At 53.4% G+C, this 21,822-nt stretch overlaps 1 protein-coding gene across 4 annotated transcripts; it reads left to right on the forward strand.

Moving 5' to 3' along the window:
* Window positions 1-3,829: 3,829 nt before the first annotated feature.
* Window positions 3,830-20,398, forward strand: ACVRL1 (activin A receptor like type 1). 4 transcript variants are annotated; one of them, XM_054444140.2, is made up of 11 exons: window positions 3,830-3,900; window positions 4,394-4,592; window positions 9,342-9,407; window positions 9,971-10,222; window positions 10,431-10,642; window positions 10,845-10,944; window positions 11,310-11,456; window positions 12,101-12,376; window positions 12,934-13,131; window positions 15,887-16,017; window positions 17,801-20,398. In XM_054444140.2, exons 3-11 carry the CDS (start codon window positions 9,347-9,349, stop codon window positions 17,933-17,935), a joined length of 1,512 nt encoding a protein of 503 aa, XP_054300115.1. In that variant the 5' UTR covers window positions 3,830-3,900; window positions 4,394-4,592; window positions 9,342-9,346; the 3' UTR covers window positions 17,936-20,398. The 4 variants fall into 4 exon arrangements, with proteins under 4 accessions (XP_054300115.1, XP_063528814.1, XP_054300118.1 ...); XM_063672744.1 differs by having other exon boundaries at window positions 3,841-3,890; XM_054444142.2 differs by lacking the exons at window positions 3,830-3,900; window positions 10,431-10,642; window positions 10,845-10,944 and having other exon boundaries at window positions 4,217-4,592.
* Window positions 20,399-21,822: the final 1,424 nt, after the last annotated feature.

The following is a 21,822-nucleotide window of genomic DNA, read 5'->3' on the forward strand; positions in this document are numbered from 1 at the left end:
TCTAAAATATAATAATAAAAAGTATAGGATATTAAGTACATAAACCAGTAGCATTGTCATTTATCATCAAGTATTGTTTATTGAACGTAGTTGTACGTGCTGTATACGTTTCTATGGCTAGCAGTGGGTTTGTTTATACCAGCATCAGTACAAACATATGAGTAATGCGATGCGTTACTACGACGTCAGTAGGCAACAGGAATTTTTTGGCTCCATTTATAATCTTATGGGACCATCATCGTATGTGTGGAATATTTTTGACTGAAACTTCATTATGCAGCAAATTACTATATTAGCAAATAAAATTGAGCTATATATAATGAAGAAGTACACATTATAACCAAGTGGGTTTATTCCAGGGATGCAAGGCCTGGTTCACTATTAGAAAATCAGTCAACATAGGCTGGGCACGGTGGCTCACGCCTGTAATCCCAGCACTTTGGGAGGCCGAAGTGGGTGGATCACCTGAGGTCGGGAGTTCAAGACCAGACTGACCAACATGGAGAAACCCCTTCTCCACTAAAAATACAAAATTAGCCAGGTGTGGTGGCAGGCACCTATAATCCCAGCTACTAGGGAGGCTGAGGCAGGAGAATCACCTGAACCCAGGAGGCAGAGGTTGCAGTGAGCCGAGATCACGCCATTGTACTCTAGCCTGGGCAACAAGAGCAAAACTCTGTCTCAAAAAAAAAAAAAAAAAAAAAGAAAGAAAGAAAAGAAAATCAGTCAACATAATCTACCATATTAACAGACTAACAAAGATAAATTACACAATTCATATCAGTGGATGCAGAAAAAGCATTTGACAAAATTCAATAGCCATCCATGATAAGAATACATACACACACAAAAAAGAGGAATGGGGGAACTTTCTCAATCCGATATAGAGTGGTTACTACAAGAAACTTACAGCTAACATTATGATTAATAGATTGAGTGTGTTCTCCTAAGAGAAACAAGGCAAGGATGGCTATTCTGACCACTCTTATTCAACATAATGCTAGAAGTTTTAGCCAGTGCAGTCAGGTAAGAAAAGGAAATAAAAGATATGCATATTGGAAGGTAAGAAATAATACTGTCTCTATTTGCAGATGCAGATGACTGTTGATGTAGAAAATCCCGAAGAATCCATGAGGGCTAGAAAACCCAAATACCTCACCCCCTTGAATAAGTGAGTTCGGCAAGGTCACAGTATACAAGATCAATATGTAAAAATCGATTATATTTCTATATAATTCAATGAACAAATGGACACAAAAATTAAAAATAGCATATCCTGTTTATAATTGCTTTTAAAAAGTATAACTGTAATAAAACACATAAAGGAGTTAAATGCTGAAAACTACAAAAACACTGATAAATAAAAGAGACCTAAATAAAGGGAAAAAAATATATCATCAAGAATTTTAAGATGGCAATGACAGTGCATTAAACCAAGCATGGGGCCCTGTGCATCTGCACAGGTCTAACTCCCATGAAGCCAGCCCTGCACTAGTATCAAGAGTGATGTTTGAGGCTGGGCAGGGTGGCTTATGCCTGTAATCCCAGCACTTTGGAGGCCGAGTGGGTGGATCACCTGAGGTCAGGAGTTCGAGACCAGCCTGTGCAACATGGTGAAACCCCGACTCTACTAAAAATACAAACATTAGCCAGGCGTGGAGGCGTGCATCTGTAATCCCAGCTACTTGGGAGACTGAGGCAGGAGAATCGCTTGAACCTGGGAGACAGACCTGAGATCACGCCACTGCACTCCAGCTTGGACGACACTGCAAGACTCCATCTCAAAAAAAAAAAAAAAAAAAAAAAAAGAATGATGCTTGAACTTAACACTCATAGCTGGTCCTGAAAGGCGAAGGTGTCCATTGCCCTGCCTTCCTGACAGACTTCATGTCACCTGCCTTCCACAGATGAGAATCTCCTTGAGGTTTCACCCCACACAGAATCTCCAGGCCTCTGCTTCCTGCACTGTTGGGAAATCCTTCTGAGTATCTAAATCTAAATCTTTGTCCTTTGGGCCTGTTTCCTCTTGTTCTGTCCTCACTGAATATGGGGAACAGCTGGTCCCTCTGAGTAATTAATTCTTGTAGACTTGGACACAGTCTGTAATTCCTTTTCCCTCTTCTCATTGGGATGACTCTCCAGGGCTTTCTCCAACTCTGGATCTCCAACTCTGACACCTCCCCCAGGTTCTCTGTGTGCTTTGGAAGGCATGGGGTTCACAAGAGCCCCAAAGAGCACCAGTCAGGGGCCAGAGGGCTCAGTGCTCTGGGGAGATGGGGAAGATTCCAGCACTGATGAACAGACCCCAGCCCCACCCCGGGTCCCCTCTTCCAACTCCCAAAATGTACTCTATTTTTATCTGTTTCACAAACTCTGTCCAGATAGTCTTCCATCCCCCGCTGACTGTCAGAAGTGACTCTCAGCTTTTGTCCATCTCGAAGTTTCTGTGCTCAGTGTGCCTCTCAGACTGAAGGCTTCCTTTGGGAAGCCCTCACTCTCACTTCTCAGGACAGAGATCCAGGGGTTGGGGGAGGAAAAAGTTGACCAGAAGCCATAGCAGAGCAGGGAGAGAGAGTGTGAAAGACAGACCCGCGGCCAGGCTCCCAGTTCTCCAGCTCGTAGAGAGCCCAAGTGGCCGCTATAATCTGAAAGAGCAGATATCGTAATCCCATAGTACTTCCTATTAGCTGCAGGACACAGTTCTGTCCTGACACTGAAATTTGGGTGTGTCATGGTTCTGGGAATTCACAACACTCACAACTTGTGAAGCAGCTGTGGGGTGGGGGATGGGGAGGGTTTCAGCAGAGGAAGTGAGGTCAGTCAATAATTGATGCCTGTCTGAGCTTTTAGCCATTATCTCCCCCAGGCTCTATTCCTGTCAAAAGGTGGGGCGGGGCAGGAGGAGGGGTCCCTGGCTCATCTTGTAGAATCCCCACATTAGAGTAAGACACCTTAGAGGTCTACTCCTGCTTCTAATACCCACGTCTTTCCAAGTGTCTCTGAGGCCACCCCCTCCCCAGCCTTTTCATTTGTTCGTTTAATTAACAAACGCCTTCATTGAGGGCCTCCTCTGAGTCAGGCTCAGCCAGCCAGCATCTTTGCTATGAGCTGAGATAAGCATCATTTCCTTCTATTCTCACAACCACCCTATGAGGCTGGCACGGTTTACTATGCCTATTTAGCAGATGGGGGACTGAAGCATGGAGAGGTGTCACTAGCCTACGGTAACACAACCAGCCTGCATTCCTAGTAGGTAGTTTGACTTCAGAGTCTCTGTGGATAACCAGGAGGCTAGGACTAAGATCAGAGTCCTGCAGGTACTTAGATGGTTGGAGCAAAGCAGGGCAGCAAGGTCAGTGCTCCCAGTCTGTGCAGGAGCATCAGGAAGAATCTGTGTCCCCCTCCCCTGCTGGTATGAAGCCATTCTGCTTCCCTCCCCAGCTGCCTTGTGTCAGCAGTGTTCCAGGGAGGCTCCATTCCCCACCTCTATCTAAAGCTCCATTTGCTGGGGTGGGGGCCCTGCCTGGAAGGGGAAGGTCCAAGGCTGCTCCCCTCGTGTCCCTCCATTCTGACCGTCACTGGCAGGGCGGGGGTGTCTTTGTCACCCAGCTGCACAGCGGCCAGGAAGGGCTCAAACCATCCTCAGGGCTAACCCAAGGCCGTCCTCTGGGCCTGTATACCCCTGTGCTGAGTGCGGATGGGGAGAGGCTGCTGAAGAGAGGAGGGGACAAATGGGGGATGAAGGGGCCCGAGGGAGGGGACTGAAGGATTTGGGCCAAGTCGGGAGTTCCCGAGGGCGGGGCCAAAACGTATCTGGATTTTGCTAGCCCCAAACTCTGCCCTCGTTGCTCCCAGCCTCCTAGACCGAGGACCCCCGGGCTGAGGGTGGGGTAAGGATAGGTAATGTCCCTCCCCGTCCCACCCCCGCCTGTCCCTTCCTCGGTGGCCCCTTCCCAGCGCCCCGATTCCAGGCGGCCCCTCTGCTGCTGCCAGCCGATCTCCCTCTACCCCCACCCACTACTCCGGCCGCTAGACGTTGCCTACAGTCTCGGCTCTGTCTCCCACGGCTGTGGGTCCGGACCCCACGGGACCCCTATGGGACCCCCACAGGACCCCCACGGCCTGAGTCCAAGGCCCGCCCCCTCGGGGAGGCGGATGTGGGAGGCCCGGCCCGGGTGCGGGCCAGCGATCCGGGAGCTGCGGGCGGCTGGGAGGGGAGGCCGCCCTGAGGGGCTGGGAGCGGCGCGGGGGAGGGTCCCGGTCCTGCAGCCCCAGCAAAGGGCGAGCGGCGGCCAGTCGGCGAGCTGGGCAATAAGGAAACGGTTTATTAGGAGGGAGTAGTGGAGCTGGGCCAGGCAGGAAGACGCTGGAATAAGAAACATTTTTGCTCCAGCCCCCATCCCAGTCCCGGGAGGCTGCCGCGCCAGCCGCGCCGAGCGAGCCCCTCCCCGGCTCCAGCCCGGTCCGGGGCCGCGCCCGGACCCCAGCCCGCCGTCCAGCGCTCGCGGTGCAACTGCGGCCGCGCGGTGGAGGGGAGGTGGCCCCGGTCCGCCGAAGGCTTGCGCCCCGCCACCCGCAGAGCGGGCCCAGAGGTGAGTCGAGGTCCGCGGACGGGACCGGGTGGCGGGCGGCCTGACCCCCGCTTCAGTGGGCCCTTCCTTCGGGCGGACCCCAGAGTCACCGCAGAGTGGTCGCGGTAGGCTCAGTCCCAGCTCATTAGAAAGGCAAGCTGCCCCTGGCTGACCGCGCATAGCTACCCATGACCCTACCTGAGACTTGGAGGGGACTGGACGAGACGGGACTGGAAATCAGAAACTTGGTTATAGTCGGGTGACCTGGGGTCAGTGACTTCACTTCTCTGTTCTCCTACCCTCTTCATAAAATGGGCAGTGGGATTCTTGTCTTGCTCTATTCACATAGAAGGGATCACACGTCCTCCAGGCCGCTGAGTGGACCTGGAGTGAATGCCTACTTCCACAGCTGTTGAGCCTCCCGGCAGAGCTCACCTTTCCCAGACCAGTCCTTCCAGCTGTTGCTTGAGGAATCTGACACTATCACTCCAACCCAGGAGTCTCACCCTAGCCCTGCATGGTCAGTCATCTCCTTGCCACGACCTTCCTTCAGGATCCAGGCCAAAGGGGATCCCAGTCTCCCTCCAGGCTGGGACCCCAGATTTTCCATGGAGGCCAGTGCTGTGAAACCCATGGCTGGGCTGGCTGCCCCAGCTCCTCTTTCCTTCTCCAAGGACAGGGGCATAATGGACAGTTGCTCTCACCCTCTCTATGTATGGCCAGCTTCTGGCTGAGTCAGGGTCTGTCGTAATACCTGTCCTCTCACCTGTCCTCCCATTTCATTGGTTTGTTAGAAATAGCTACCACTGATTGAGTACTATGTAGACACTTAGATATATATATATTTTTCTCATGTAATCCTGGTCGCAACCTAGTGGAAGAGGGGTTACTATGCCCATTCTACAGAAAAGGAAACAGACATGAATATGGGACTTGTCCAAAACTCCTTGGATGGTGGGGTAAATGGCATGGTTGGGGTCTTGATAACATTTAAGTGCTTACTGTGTACTACTTATACTCTGCTAAATAACTGTACTACATTTTACCTATGAGATAACACTATTATTCCCACTTTACATATGCTGGGAAGCGTAAGCCTCAGAAAGTTTAAGTAACTTGTCTCAAATTTCATACCTCTAAGTGGCAAAGGCAGGATTTGAACCCAGGTCTCCATGCTCCAGAGCCCACACCCTAACCTCTGTGCTACATTGTGCTGCCTCCGTGGTCTGCCTGAGACCTGAAAATCCAGGCTTGTTCCACTGCATCACCCCGCTGTGAAGGGCTAATAAATTACATGGATGAATCGTAAGGGCAACCCAGTATGAACAGCTGGGTCTGGTCCTCTGCTGTTGGGGTAAGGCCTACTGAAGTGCAGAGTGAGTCCAGAAGGTTGTGCTTGATATGGCGCTTCTCCAGCCCTGTGAAAATCACTGCTGTGCTGAGCCACTGCCGTTGATGGGAGTAGGTTTTATCAATCCTTCAGGTGTGCTGGGGAGAAAAAGATTGATAAGCACCTTTCGGGCATACCACTACTCTGGCTCTCCCCATCTGAGGCTCAGACTTTGACTAAGCCTATGGCAAACAGATGATTTCTGGGCAGCAACACCACCTTTGTTGCCTGGGTCAACATAGTGAGACCCTATCTCTACTAAAAATAAAACTGGGCATGGTGCTGCGCCCCTGTAGTCCCTTGGGACTTGGGAGGCTGAGGTGGGAGGATCACTTGAGCCCAGGAGTTCAAGGCTACAGTGAGCTGTGATTGCACCACTGCACTCCAGCCTGGGCGACTGAGCAAGACCCTGTCTCAAAAAAAATTAAAAACAAACAAAAACGCTGTCTGCATTTAAACAAATCTGAGCAGGGCACCCGTTAAAAACAACAGTAGTAGGCAATTTGTACATGTCCACCGAGACCCATGTCTTTTTCTTCCTTTGAGGGACTCATCTAACCCCAAACAACTGGAGGAATAACAATGATCAAGGAAGGATTTATTATCAGCAATTTAAGTTTATTAAGACACGCTCAGTGACTATGGACAAGAAACTTAACATCTCTGAGCCTCACTTTCCCCCACTGGACTGTTGTGATGATTAAATCAGATAAACCATTCAAGTTCAGTACTTAGCATATAATTAGTACTCAGAGAAGGTTAACTGTTATTATTAAGTATTTCATAGTGTTTAGCTAACGTTTGAAATTAGTTTAACGTCTGTAATTTCTGGCCAACAATAGTGATGCTTCTGTCAGCAGGAGATCTTTCACAAAGTTTTGCTTAGAAGTGAAAAGATCCTGCCAGGAGTCTGTTCGTGCTACAGTCAGATTTCAGGGCAAATCGTACAGAGTCAGCTCTGAGTTTGGACTGATCAGGACTCAGCACCCTCCTGTACTTGATCTCACACTGGGTCCAGTTAAAAATTGGACAGTCCCAATTTTACTCCATCACATTCCCGGGATTAGACCATAGATGGGTTCTGCAGATGCAGACAGCCTCGCTCCACAGTGTCACCAAATCCCAGCTTTGGTGTTTACTCTTGGCTGTCCCTTCTGTAGTAGATGGGGAGGATCCTGGGTGGGAGTGAATGTCCCCTCCCTCTGCATCCCACTCCCACTCACCCAGCAGGGCCCTGTACAGCAAAATGAAAGCAGAGGAACCAGACTTAGCGTTGTGCCCACACAAACTGATCAGAATTCCCTGGGGAACTTTTAAAAAATGCATGTTTCTTGCTGATTCCAGGACTGAATCAGAGTCTGGAGTGAGGGTGAAACCAGTGAATATGCTTTTCTCATTGAGCACTTCAGGTGATTCTGATGCGTAATAAAGTAGAAGGAGGGTGGACTGGGGCACGGCCAGAGAAGTAGAGGTACGAACAGAGAGTCCTAGAGGAATGCCAGATTTTAGCCTTATTTTTAGCCACTTTTTTTTTTCCACCTCAAACTCTCTCCTTTGCAGCTTTCTGGGCTAGCAAAGGCCGCCAAGGATGGCTTCCTGCTAGTACCCCAGGGGGCAGATTCAGCTCGTCTAGGGTGCTCTCTCCATCCCATCCCACTGCCGGTCCTGCCGCACAGTGCTAGCCAGAGTCCTCACTGGCTGCGGGAGGGGCAAGAGGCAGGAGGTCAGGCAGAGGCTGGGGACACAGCTGCAGCAGCCCAGGGCTCTGTTTCCTCCCCCAGCCTGGGCCTCTGGGGCAGAGGAAGCCCAGGCAGGAAGGCCAGGCCTGCCACCAGCCAGAGAGGCCTATGAAGCCCCCCTACCCCACCCCTAGCCATACTGCCCTCAGAGCCTCAGCATCTTGGGTCTTCATTTGGCACCATTCTTAGACTATGGGCTTTCTGAAGCCTCTGTGGCCATGTGCCCCGCCCTATCAGGCTCACCAAGTCATGCCAAAGGACAGTCTCCCTGCCTTGTGCCCTGCCTGAGGATCCAGTCCCCAGACACACACCTGCACACACTCCACCATTCAGAAAGTCCTGTTGCTGTCTGACCAGGGTCCTTCTTGCTGCAGCTTTAGCCGATATCTTCTGGTTCTAAACCTCTGAGAAATGAAGACTAGGTGGCTTCAGAAGCACTAGTTGGTGTGGGACCTGGATTGGGGACTATCATAGACCAGAATTAGTCCCCCTAACACTCTCCAACAAACTTCTGGAAAAGTTCAACCCTAGTCAGCCATGGAAGGTCAAATATTCAGTGTCTAAGTGTGTTTCACTTCCCCTGCCACATCACTGGCCCTCCACCCACCCTTTCCTAGATGGCAAGGGGAAACAAGGGGGTCAGGGAACGGCTCCGAGAGGGCAGCTTATATTCTGGTGAGCTTGCAGAGAGGTTCCTCTACACCTGGCATGACCCTGCACTGTCCAAGCTTTGCGTGGTTGTTATAGCCCTGAGGGTTCAGACATGGGCTGCCACCGCTGGATAGGGACAGAGCGAAGAGAGCACTTGATTAGGAGTCTGGAAACCTGGGATGTACTCCTGCTGGTGCCAGTGAGTCCTATCTGACCCGGGACAAGTCTTCTTCCCTGTATGAGCCTTACTCCTTTCTTCTGTAAAACAAGGAGCTGGATTTTGTGATTCACAGGATGACCACCTAGAATTCTGCCATGTGGGTGTCCCAGGCACAAGGAACTAAGTGTAGCAAGGAACTAAGGGCATATTTAAAAAGCCCCTCCAGACCTTGTGGCTGCTGCAGCCCACCCTGAAAATATGCCCTAGTTCCCTGCTGTGCGTGACTCCTGCCTGTTCTATCCAGACCCCAATCTAAACAATCTTGATTCCTGTTCCTGGCTTGGCAGGACCCTGAATGGCAGGAAGTGAAGACAGGAGCCTGTTTATGTTTGAGGCAGCCAGGGCTGGGGGGGCACTGGGAAAGGGTAGGCAGGGGTGGAGGCTGTGAGGGAGTGGGAAAGAGACACAGAACAGAAGGGGAGCTGCTGGAGAGATGCTCCTTCTACCCCAATTGGGTGCTTCCTGCGGCTCTCCCAACCTGCCTCCAGTCTGAGCTCAGCAGCAGGGGTGCAGAGCTAGGGTTTCCCCAAGCTCTCAGTTAAACATTGCTCTCCACCCTTCACCTCTAACAGGATGGTTTCCATGGGGAAGTGAACCAGGACTTCCCCTGCAGGCCCCGCCCCAAAGCCAGGCGGCAGGGAGTAGGGAGGCGGCCTCCCTGCCTCCCCTCCAAAAAAAACTCAGTGATTTCCTCTGGGCAGGAGGGAGCCACGGCCAGCGGCTGTCACATTTTGTGGCTCTTACTCCACCTCTCTTGGTCCTCTCTGCAGGGACCATGACCTTGGGCTCCCCCAGGAGAGGCCTTCTGATGCTGCTGATGGCCTTGGTGACCCAGGGTGAGTACTTGGGGAGCAGTTAGGAAACAGGAACTTGGATAGAGAAAGGGCTATCAGGGCCCGAATCAGCTCTGCCTGGGGCTGAACTTGAGAAGCTGGGGAGAATTTAGGAGCTTGACTGGAGAGTGGAGGACAGTGAGGCTTCATTGGACTCAGCCCCCAGCTACCCCAGCCCTCCTTTGCTCTCCTCTTGGTCCAGACCTGCAGGCTGGAGCTCTGTCAGGCTAGGGTGGAAGCCTATATATGGGGTGGAGGGAGAGCAGGTGTTGTCAGGCCAAGCCTGGGAGAGCTCTCAGAGCTGGGGCTGAGGGCCCAGCCCAGCCTGGAACTGGGAGGGGAGGACCTAGGAGCCAGGAGGGGACAGAAGACTGCTTTTCAGAGTGTCAGCTGCCCTGAGGGGAGGGTTCTGAGGAAAGGATGACTGAGGATGAAAGTAAGAGACCAAAGCTTCAAGGTGTTTGTCTGAGGGGTCAGGCGAGAGAGACAGTGGGACAGAAATGGGTGTCGGGCTCAGCCTGGGGGAGCTGGGCCCACAGTGGCTGAGCTTCCGGTGTGTCTCCCAGGCGACCCTGTGAAGCCGTCTCGGGGCCCGCTGGTGACCTGCACGTGTGAGAGCCCACATTGCAGGGGGCCTACCTGCCGGGGGGCCTGGTGCACAGTAGTGCTGGTGCGGGAGGAGGGAAGGCACCCCCAGGAACATCGGGGCTGCGGGAACTTGCACAGGGAGCTCTGCAGGGGGCGCCCCACTGAGTTCGTCAACCACTATTGCTGCGACAGCCACCTCTGCAACCACAACGTGTCCCTGGTGCTGGAGGGTACGTCCAGCTGCCCTAGCACTCCCTCCCCATCTTCTCGGCCCCTGCCCTCCCTTCCCTCCTTTCCTCTCATGCTCTGGCCAATAAAGGGACTGGGGGCAGGGGAGCGGGTGGGCAGGACTCTGGGATCTAACTGGCAGAGTGGTCTGGCCCGAGGTGGGGGGAGCTGACCTAGTGGAAGCTGAGCCTCAGTGTCCCCCTCCCCCAGCCACCCAAACTCCTTCAGAGCAACCGGGAACAGATGGCCAGCTGGCCCTGATCCTGGGTCCCGTGCTGGCCTTGCTGGCCCTGGTGGCCCTGGGTGTCCTGGGCCTGTGGCATGTCCGACGGAGGCAGGAGAAGCAGCGTGGCCTGCACAGCGAGCTGGGAGAGTCCAGTCTCATCCTGAAAGCATCTGAGCAGGGTGACAGCATGTTGGGGGTATGGGCCTGGGGACCTGTGACGCAGGGTGGAGGGGGGCAGTTAGGAACTGCAGAATCAGAGAGGTCACCCAGAGATTAGAGCCGGTGGGGAGCTGGGCGAGTGAGGAGCTTGCAGTGACCCAGCAGGTCCCAGGTCGAGGATAGAGAAGGGGGCTGTGACTGGTTGTGACAGCCTCTCAGTGGCCTCTCCGTACCCCCAGGACCTCCTGGACAGTGACTGCACCACAGGGAGTGGCTCGGGGCTCCCCTTCCTGGTGCAGAGGACAGTGGCACGGCAGGTTGCCTTGGTGGAGTGTGTGGGTGAGCAGTGGGTGAGCCCAGTGGATGAGGACCAAGGGCTCTCATGAGCCTGGAGGGGTGAGGGAGTTCTTGGCTACTGGAATCACAGGCGGTGCCAGGCCTGGGTCAGAATTGGAATTCTGCTGGGCAGGGAGTGGGCTGGAGACGGGCCAGGGCTAGGTTCTTCTTTCTGCAGGACCGGGGTGGAACGAGAGGCAGCTGGGGGTGGCCTGCCGCTGGGTTTGGGTCTGGATTAAGTTAAACCTAAGGGTCTGGGGTTCTGTGGGTGGGGTGGGCGAGGGAGGCAGCGCAGCATCAAGATGGGGGGCTCTTCCAGGGCTCTGTGTGCCCAGTGTGTGACCCTTACCTTCCCCTCTGGCCATCAGGAAAAGGCCGCTATGGTGAAGTGTGGCGGGGCTTGTGGCACGGTGAGAGTGTGGCCGTCAAGATCTTCTCCTCGAGGGATGAACAGTCCTGGTTCCGGGAGACTGAGATCTACAACACAGTGTTGCTCAGACACGACAACATCCTAGGCAAGGGGAGAGGCCGGCTGTGCCAGGCCTGGGGCTTTGCCCTCCTGCACTCAGGGCTCAAGTTCGCAGACCTCCAGACATTAACAGAACCCTGAAGGACTCTCAGCCCACCTGCAGCACCAACCTATTTTATTTTTATTTTTATTTTATTTATTTTATTTTATTTTATTTTTTTATTTTATTTTTGAGACAGGGCCTTGCTCTGTCACCCAGGCTGGGATGCAGTGGTGCAATCTCACTGGAGCCTCAATCTCTTGAGCTCAAGCGATCCTCCCACTTCAGCCTCTTGAGTAGTTGGGACCACAGGCATGTGCCACCATGCCCAGCTAACTTTTTTATTTTTTGTAGAGACGAGGTCTCCCTGTGTTTCCCAGACTGGTCTCAAATTCCTAGGCTCAAGCAGTCCTCTTGCCCTGGCTTCCCAAAGTGTTGGGATTACAGGTGCAAGCCACTAAGCCAGGCCCAGACCCAACCTCTGACTCCAGCTCTGCCTCTGACCTAAGCCACATCAACCCCCACCCCCAGATCTAGCTTAGCAGTGACCCAGCCCATTCCCTCTCCCCCAACCCCACCCTGACCCTCACCACTCCAGCCTCCCTTAGCCCCAGCCCCTTGGCTGAGTCACCCGACCTTTCTGCACACAGGCTTCATCGCCTCGGACATGACCTCCCGCAACTCGAGCACGCAGCTGTGGCTCATCACGCACTACCACGAGCACGGCTCCCTCTACGACTTTCTGCAGAGACAGACGCTGGAGCCCCATCTGGCTCTGAGGCTAGCTGTGTCCGCAGCTTGCGGCCTGGCGCACCTGCACGTGGAGATCTTCGGTACACAGGGCAAACCAGCCATTGCCCACCGCGACTTCAAGAGCCGCAACGTGCTGGTCAAGAGCAACCTGCAGTGTTGCATCGCCGACCTGGGTGAGCCGGGCGGGGCAGGGGCGCGCCCTTCACAGGTGGGTGGAGCTTGTGCGCTCTCCTCTCCTTTGCCTGTGGGCGGTGACCATGATTAGCACTTGAAAACTTATAGGTGCACGTTGTCTCAGTTCTCCTCCGCAAGACCCCACAAGTTGTCTGAACGCCCTTTTCAAACCCAGACTCCTTCCACCATACCATCCTGGCTCCAGGAGTTGGGGTAAAGGAGGCAGGAGCCGAGAACCTGGGTTCTCATCCTGGTTTCGCTAACTACATCCCTCCCCATCACTAGCCTCCGGGTCTGCTCTGTGAAGTGGGCTCATAATGGCTGCCTTGCCCACTCACATCTCGCTGGGTTCTTGGCAACCTAGAGAGCACTACACAAGCAAAGAGTATCTGGGGCCGTGGTTCTCTCTGTGGCCACTGCCTTCCAGCCCATCTCCGTGCACGTCTCCATCTGCCTTCCCCTCTCTGTCCCACTGTTTCTCTCAGTCCCCACTTTGCCTGCCCCCTGGATCCCAGGTTCGGGAGAGGGGCAGGAGTGACAGGCCTCACCCCCACAGGCCTGGCTGTGATGCACTCACAGGGCAGCGATTACCTGGACATCGGCAACAACCCGAGAGTGGGCACCAAGCGGTACATGGCGCCTGAGGTGCTGGATGAGCAGATTCGCACGGACTGCTTTGAGTCCTACAAGTGGACTGACATCTGGGCCTTTGGCCTGGTGCTGTGGGAGATCGCCCGCCGGACCATCGTGAATGGTGAGGGCCCACCCTACACAGGGTAGGGAAAGGGGAATCAGCCTGTGGAGCCAGGGGCTTCCTGCCATGGCCAGTGCCCATGGCCTGGGAGGTTTGCAGCCAGACCTCCTGGCACCCCTTCCATGCTGCCCACCAGCTGGTTCAGCTGAGTGACCTTTTAAGGTATAAACCTTAAAAACAGATAACAGGGTCTGTGAGTCTGGCTGTGAAATATTGGGTACATGATAATAATAGAAATATTAATAGCAGCTAATATTGATTGAGCTTAAATATGTGCCAGATGCCATGCTATGCACTTTACGTGTATTATCTTATTTAATTCTTTGGTATGGACAAGGCAGTGGTATTGCTTAGTGGCTAAGAGCATAGGCTTGGAATCAGACTTCCTGGGTTCTATTCCTGATTTTGCCATGACTGTGCATAGGTTATTTGACCTCTGTGTGTCTCAGTTTCCTCATTTGTAAAATGGGTGCGGTGGCTCATGCTTGTAATCCCAGCACTTTGGGAGGCCAAGGCGGGCAGATCACCTGAGGTCAGGAATTCAAGACCAGCCTGGCCAACATGGCGGAACCCTGTCTGTACTGAAAATACAAAAATTAGCCGGCTGTGGTGGCACACACCTGTAATCCCAGCTACTCGGGAGGCTGAGGCAGGAGAATCGCTTGAACCTAGGAGGTAGAGGTTGCGGTGAGCCAAGATCATGCCACTGCACTCCAGTCTGGGTGACAGAGTGAGACCCTGTCTCAAAAAAAAAAATTAATAAAATAAATAAATAAAATGAGATAAAAATAGCTTCCAGTTGTTGAGATAATCTAAGTATTTAGAATAATATCTAGAGCTACATATTAGTGGCTGTTATTGTTGTAGATAGAATGAGTGCCTGACCTCATATTGTCCCCATTTTACAGTTGAGGAGATGGGGGCACAGAATGACAGTGGGCTTGAGGCAGCATCAGGGTCCGAAACTAGGCAGTCTGCCCCGGGGCCAGTGCTCATTATCACTGTGTGCACTTAAACCTCTCTGGCCCTTGATTTCCTCATGCACACAATGCATGTGAGTGCCTGCACTGCCTGCTTATTGCTGCCTCGTTGTTACTGTTGGTTGCCACAGGGGACTCTGATTTAGAGGGATTGCGGCAGGTAGAGGGACCTGCCCCAGGCAGGCAGCCCTGAGGTCGATGCTCTCTCAGCCCTGGAGTGGACAGAGGATGGGTGGCTCGTCTAGACTGGTGGGAGCATTGTCAACCTTTGAGGAGGCTTCCATGGTGAGGGACTTCCAGGAGTCCTGACAGGTTGGGGACAATCCTCAAGATATGGCTGGAGCCCTGCTTCTGGGGGACAAAGATGTCCTCATTTCCTGAGCATCTACCAGGAGCCAGCCCCATGCCAGACTCCATTTGTCCTTGGTGGTCATCGACTGAAAACAGAGGCTGTGGTGTCACCAGTCCCTTGGGGAGACTCACGAGGTGCTTAGATTCCTTAAGACTCCAGGCGTGAATTGCCAGAGTGGGCTCTAAGGAGACTGGGATCGGGGGAAAGAGGAACCTGGAAGAAGCCAAGGCTCCTTGGACCAGGCTGCAGGGCAGAAAAGAAAGGCTGGGAGGAGGCTGCCTGGGGTGGAGGGGGAAGCTCCATCAGCCCCACACGGACTCGCGGCGCATTATAAACACTGTAATCTGGTGTCAGCCCCGGCACTGATTAAAGGCCCATTAGACACACTCAGGCCTCTGTGCAGCACTGATTAGGGCGTGAGCGGCACAGGGGCAGGCCTGGAAGCTGGCCATGGGGAGAACAGCTTGCGAAGGCTCTATCAAGGTTGCGGCCTGTGTGGCCATGGCCCCCAGCCTCAGGCTGGGAAACAGGATGGGGCACGGGGCTGTCTGCAGCTCCACAGGCATTGTTTTCAGAAAGCTCCTACCAAAAACTGTGAACTTGGGATACCAAGAGGAGGGGGTCAGTGCTGGCTGCAGGAGTCAGCAGAGGCCTGTGCCATCCCTGACACTGGGTGATGTTACGTGGACCTGGGTAAAAAATAAGTGCAGCTTGGAGGTAAAGAGCACATGCTTTGGTGTTAGACTGTGGGCTTAAATCCTAGCCCTGTCACTTACTATCTGCTGATCTTAGTTAGACAAGTTTCTCAAACTCTCTGGTCTTCATTTCTTGGCTTATAAAGTGGAGCTAATAGTATTACCTACCTCATAGGGCTGCTGTGAGGATTTCATGCAGAGCTCTTAGGACGGCACCTGGCATACAGTGCTCAGTAAACATTTGGTGTTATTATTATCAGGCATGTGTGATAGTTGGGGCCTGGGAGCAGTCCCGGGCACTGGGTGGAAGGCAGCTGAGGAAAGACTGAAACAAGGCTGGCCTAGGAATCCGAGATGGGTTTGAGTCTTGCCTCTGCCATTACTAGCTGTGGAACCTTGGGCCCCACTTCTCTGAGCATCAGTTTCTTCATCTGTAAAATGGAGGTAATACTAGTCCCCACCCCATTGGGCTGTTGTGAGGACAAAGAGGGTAAAGCACGTAAAGGGTTTACAGCAGAATACCTGGCACATGCCATGTGCAAAACAAATGGCAGTCATTAATATTAGTTAGAAACACATTTATTGCATTATACTGTCCCTCTCAGGGGTAGCATGTCCAGGCCACTGGTTTCTGGCCCTTGGATAGAGGGTAGAAAAGGCTCTCCTCTGGGTGGTATTGGGCCTCCTTGGAGTCCCAAGTGATTGTCTTGTCCATTCTCCATTTCCAGGCATCGTGGAGGACTATAGACCACCCTTCTATGATGTGGTGCCCAATGACCCCAGCTTTGAGGACATGAAGAAGGTGGTGTGTGTGGATCAGCAGACCCCCACCATCCCTAACCGGCTGGCTGCAGACCCGGTGAGGCCTCTGCTGGGACTAGGATGGAGTGGGGTGGTGGCTCACAGCTGGGATTTCTGGGCCCAGGAACTTGTGTCTGAGGCCTCTGCTTCATCTCAGATAGATACTGAGTGTCCTGGTTAGGGCACCTCTCTAGGTACTCCCTCTTTCAACCCTGGCCCATTCTCCCTGCCCCCAGGGCCATCTGGTCATTCTGGGATTTTAAGAACTTTCACCTTCCCTGTGAAAAGTCAGAGGCTATCTGTGGCTCTGTGTGTGTGTGTGTGTGTGTGTGTGTTTGAGACACAGGGTTTTGTTTGCTCTTGTCAGCCAGGCTGGGGTGCTGTGGCACAGTCATAGCTCACTGTAACCTCAAACTCCCGGGCTCAACCGATCCTACTGCCTCAGCCTCCCCAGTAGCTAGGTGTAGTGCACACCACCACACCTGGCTAATTTTTAAAATTTTTTGTTGAGACAAGGTCTTTTATGTTGCTCAGGCTTATCTCAAACTCTTGGGCTCAAGTGATCCTCCTGCCTCAGCCTCCCAAAGTGTTGGGATTATAGGTGTGAGCCTCCACACCTGACCACTGTGGTATTTTTGTTGCTATTTTTCTTTGTTTGTTGCTGTTTTGTTGTTGTTTGTCCTTGTTTTTTCTCAAAACACTTCACTTGTACGAAGATACACACGTATATCAACACATACAAGCGTGAATATCCTTCTGAACATACACTCACAGAAATATACACATGCGCATATATGCCAGACTGTTGGCCCCGTGAGGACAAAGAACGTGTCTTTTGCTCACCCTTATGTCCCTATTACCTATCATAGTATCTGGCTCACAATAGGTGCTAATAAATATTTACTGAAAGAATGAATATATTCTATACATATATACATACATGTATACGTATATGTATACATGTATGTATACATAGACATACATTTCTGTACAACATACATATCCGCAAAAAGCCACATGTATGCATTCCTGTACTCACACACATACACTCACTTTCAGGAGCCAGAAGTGGGGCCAGCTCATTTCAGGCCCTGGGATGGGTTGATGAGCTTCCTGGGATGGGTTGGTGAGCTTTTTGGGATGGGTTGCTCCCTGGACACTTGCATTTTTCGGGCAGTTCCCACTTCTCAAACTTCCACAGTCCCCGGGGCCCAGCCATGGCTGATGGAGGGGCTGGAAGACACTGCCCTCTGCACTGGGGTCTTAGGCTGTGGATGGGGATGTGGGAGCCCCCAGGCTTGAAGAATCGGCCCCTTCCTGTGCATCTTGGCAAAGGTGGGGATGGGGGTAAGGTGTTTCACAGACACTGCTTGCCCAAGGGGGCTTGAGTGCTCCTGAAGATCTGAGTTCTCTCTTTCTGTCCTCCCTGTCTTTCTCCATCCCTTTCTCACTCTACTCTCTTCCTCTTCCATTTTTGATTTTTTGTCATCCTCTGTTCTCTCTCTCACCACTTGTCTTTCCTCTCGCTCTCCTTTCCAATGCTCTCATCTCCCTCCTCTCATCCTTTCTTTCCTGCTTATGTCTCCCCATTACCGGCCATCCTCCTCATCTTCTTCCCATCTTCTCTGACCCACCTCCCTCTGCATCTCTCTCCCAACCCCCTCCTCTTCTCTGCATCTCTCTCTCTGCCTCTTCTCTTCTGCACCTCTCTCCCAACCCCCTCCTCTTCTCTGCATCTCTCTCTCTGCCTCCTCTCCTCTGCACCTCTCTCCCAACCCCCTCCTCTTCTCTGCATCTCTCTCTCTGCCTCTTCTCCTCTGCACCTCTCTCCCAACCCCCAGGTCCTCTCAGGCCTAGCTCAGATGATGCGGGAATGCTGGTACCCAAACCCCTCTGCCCGACTCACCGCGCTGCGGATCAAGAAGACACTACAGAAAATTAGCAACAGTCCAGAGAAGCCTAAAGTGATTCAGTAGCCCAGGAGCACCTGATTCCCTTCTGCCCGCAGGGGGCTGGGGGGGTGGGGGGCAGTGGATGGTGCCCTATCTGGGTAGAGGTAGTGTGAGTGTGGTGTGTGCTGGGGATGGGCAGCTGCGCCTGCCTGCTCGGCCCCCAGCCCACCCAGCCAAAAATACAGCTGGGCTGAAATCTGATCCCCTGCTGTCTGGCCTGCTCAAAGCGGCAGGCTCCCTGACGCTGGCTCTCTCCCCACCCCTTATGGCCAGCAGGGTGCACCCCCTACCACTCCCAGGACAGGATGCAAAAGAGGCTTCAGAGTCAGAGTGCCAAGCCAGGGAATCCCAGTCCCAGACTCAGAGCCTGGGCCTGCACTTTGCCCTCTGCCCTTGATCAACCCCACTGCCCCACCAGAGCTGCCAGGGTGGCACAGGGCCCTGTCCAGCCCTTGGCACACACTTCTCTTCCAGGCTTCAGCCTCTAGCATAAGCTCCAGAGAGCCAGGGCCCATCAGTTTCTCTCTGTGGATTTGTATCTCAGCTCCATGATGCCTTGGGCTTTCTGTCTCCTCAACAAGAGCGCAGCTTGCTGAATGTCAGCTGCCTGAGAGAGCTGGGGCCTGACTTACTAGGGCATTAAATCCTAAGAGGTCCTACTGAAGTGTGGCAGGATCACAGGGCAGTGGAAAAGGGGCAGGTCAGATGGGCAAGGCCCAGGACTTTCAGATTAACTGAGAGAATATCAAGGCCAAGCATGGCAGGGGGAAGGTCAGTGGGTGTCAAGAGACCCAGGTCTGACCCCGCATGTTTGCTCCATGTGACAAAAGCAGGCCTGTCTCAGGACCTTTTCTTTTCTTTTTTCCTTCTTTTTTCTTTTGACACGGAGTTTCACTCTTGTTGTCTAGGCTAGAGTGCAATGGCATGATCCTGGCTCACCGCAACCTCTACCTCCCAGGTTCAAATGATTCTCTTGCCTCAGACTCCCGAGTAGCTGGGATTACAGGCACATGCCACCACGCCTGGCTAATTTTGTATATTTAGTAGAGACAGGGTTTCACCACGTTGGCCATGCTGGTCTCGAACTCCTGACCTCAGGTGTTCCACCTACCTCGGCCTCCCAAAGTGCTGGGGTTACAGGTGTGAGCCATTGCGCCCGGCCAGGACCTTTGTTTCTTATCTACTTATTGGAAGATTTGGTCCTGATGTCCTCTGAGGCTTCTTTAGCTCTAGTTCTCTGACATTTCAGCCTATATCAGAGCTAACTTCCTCAGTCTCATCTATTCCTTATGCTCCAGCCCCTGGCAATTTGCCTCAAGATGGGGGTTTGAAAATAACTTTACCTGACTCAAGGAGTGTCTGGAGCACCTCCTAGTCTAAGTCTGCAAGCTCCAGTTCTTGCCTAAAACCATGCCAGTGGCCACTCTTGGGCTCAGACAGCTCTGGGCCTTTTGACCACAAGCCAGCCCCTCGCCCTCTCTGTGGCGCAGTCTCCTCTGCCCCAGGACTACAGGGCGGCTTCCTCCAAAGCTTCCAAGGCTCAAAAGAAATTTGGCTCCATCCAAGAAGCCTCCAGCTCCCCTACTGGCCCCTGGCTCAGGCCCACACCCCTGGCCAGGCCCAGAGAGTGTGTCTCAGGAGAATTCAATGGCTCTAGAGAGACACACAGAAAGTTTGGCATTTGGAAATTTCAAGGATGTATGTATGCTCACGTATGGAGCAGGTTGTCCTGGCCCCTGGGGGCAGGGAAGTGGGCTGCAGGGAAGTGAGTTGGAGGGGAGCTTGAGGAATATAAGGAGCGGAGGTGGGGACTCAGGCTGTGGACAAGGACAGCCTCAAGTTTGGGAAGACCTGTCCTAGTAGTCTTCAGCCTAGGGGCAGGGCTGTGAAGAAAGCTCTCCCCGCTCCTGCTGTAATGACCCAGAGTAGCCTCCCCAGGCCAGCATCTTATGTGTGTCTTCCACCATCCTCATGGTGGCACTTTTCTAGGCCTGTCTCCCAGCATTGTGCAAGGCTTGGAGGAGAACCAGGAAGTGAAACTGGGTGAAAACAGAAAGCTCAATCGATGGGCTAGGTTCCCAGATCATTAGGCCATAGTTTGCACGTCCTCTGGTCACTGGACTCCACCCAGCCCACGAATCATCTCCTTCTTGAAGGATTTTATTTCTACTGGGTTTTGGAACAAACTCCTGCTGAGACCCCACAGCCAGAAACTGAAAGCAGCAGCTCCCCAAAGGCTGGAAAATCCCTAAGAGAAGGCCTGGGGCAGGAAGTGGAGTGACAGGGGACAGGTAGAGAGAAGGGGGCCCAATGGCCAGGGAGCGAAGGAGGTGGTGTTGCTGAGAGCAGTCTGCACATGCTTCTGTCTGAGTGCAGGAAGGTGTTCCAGGGTCGAAATTCCACTTCTTGTACCTGGAGACACTGTGGGAGCACTGGGCTCGTGCCTGGCACACAATAGGTCTGCAATAAACCATGGTTAAATCCTGAGCTCCAGAGTCTTCCCAGGCCGATGCCTCTGCAGTGGCCCGTCGCAGAGGTCCAGATAGAACCAGAGAGATCGGGGGAGGAGAGGGTCCCAGGATACACGCCCAGCTTTGCCCTTAGACAGGTCACAGTTTCCTCACGCCCCTGCTCAGACCCCCGCGGGGGCCCAAATCTCAGTTCCTACCCCAGATTGGGAGCAGCCTGGTCGCCGCACCTGCCACGTCGCCCTCTGCTGGCCGAGGGCTGCCCAGCGGCCGCCTCCCATCCCCACACAGGAACCGCGGGGTCTTTCCCGGCAGGGTGGGGCAGCCTTCCCCGCCGCTGGGCGCCAGCGTCCGTGTGCTTACTGACCTGCTGTTCTGCAGGGACTGTCCCCCGAACACCACACCTAGCAAAGAGCGTTCTGCTTCCGAACCGGCACCTTGGACCCTCCCTCCTCAATTCCTTGTTCTCACTTCCCTTCTCAAATGGGGTCCCCATCTTGCCAGGAGTCAGTCCCCATTCCCAGCATGGGAAGATCCCCTTCCTTGTCCTGGGATCAGAAAGCACTTCACACACACATCCCATTCTCACACCCGGAAATTAGGGGCGGGGACGTGCCGTGGGGGAGGCAGGTACTAAAAGAAGCTGAGAGGGTCCTGGCCCATGGGACTGCCCAGCCTAGAAAATCTGTGCCTTTGTGCTAGATGCCCTCTTAGGGAAACATAGGAAGGGCACACCTTACACCACAGATGACCATGTGCCCCCTTGCACCCCCAAGGCGGCCTCATGCCTGGAACCTCCTACCCTGGGTTCATGGATCCCCCCACAACACAGTGCCTTCCCAGAGGATTCGGGCACCCAGCCTTAGACCAGCTTTGAGGAAATAGGAGTGTTGCTAGCATCCGGCAAAGGCAGCCTTTCCCCTCCCCCTGTGCCTGCCAGACTCTGTCCTTACGTCCTCCCCATGATGTCCGGGCTATGGTTGGAGAGTGGGGAGAAGGGCAGTGGGGAAATTGCAGAGAAAGGGGTACGTGAACGCTGAGCAGGATCTGCAGCAAGATTGGCTCACTGCTCTCCAGTTCTTGCGAAGAGCCCTTGGGAAGTCACCCCGTCCGAGCCCCTGCCTAGAAGTAGACCTCAGGGAACCTGCCTGCTTTTGGAGGAAAAAAACCCACTGCTCACTTTGCTTCTCTGCAGCTTTGCCCTGACTTCCTCGGGGACCCCAGGCGCCAATTTCCCTATGTAGACAAAGAGGGAAAGGACCATCTGTGTGGTAAAGGCCCTCCCTGAGGGGTGATAGGTGCCATAGCATGCCACAATGGGGCTGAGGGTAGCTCCTGGAATATAAGCCTTGATGTGGAGGGCCACCCCTTCCCCTGCCAAGGCCTCACCAACAGTTTTCCTCTCTACCCTCCAAGGCACCATCCTCCCTCAGTCCTGCCTTG

The sequence above is a fragment of the Pongo pygmaeus genome, chromosome 10, assembly GCF_028885625.2.
Source record: "Pongo pygmaeus isolate AG05252 chromosome 10, NHGRI_mPonPyg2-v2.0_pri, whole genome shotgun sequence".
NCBI classification, from domain to species: Eukaryota; Metazoa; Chordata; class Mammalia; order Primates; family Hominidae; genus Pongo; species Pongo pygmaeus.

Excerpts from the sequence above, each read along its gene's own strand:
- ACVRL1 (XM_054444140.2), top strand. The coding sequence starts at position 9,347 with ATGACCTTGGGCTCCCCCAGGAGAGGCCTTCTGATGCTGCTGATGGCC. Across the intron at positions 10,945-11,309 it reads TGCCTTGGTGGAGTGTGTGG|GAAAAGGCCGCTATGGTGAA; the intron begins GTGAGCAGTGGG and ends TCTGGCCATCAG. Across the intron at positions 13,132-15,886 it reads CCGCCGGACCATCGTGAATG|GCATCGTGGAGGACTATAGA; the intron begins GTGAGGGCCCAC and ends CTCCATTTCCAG.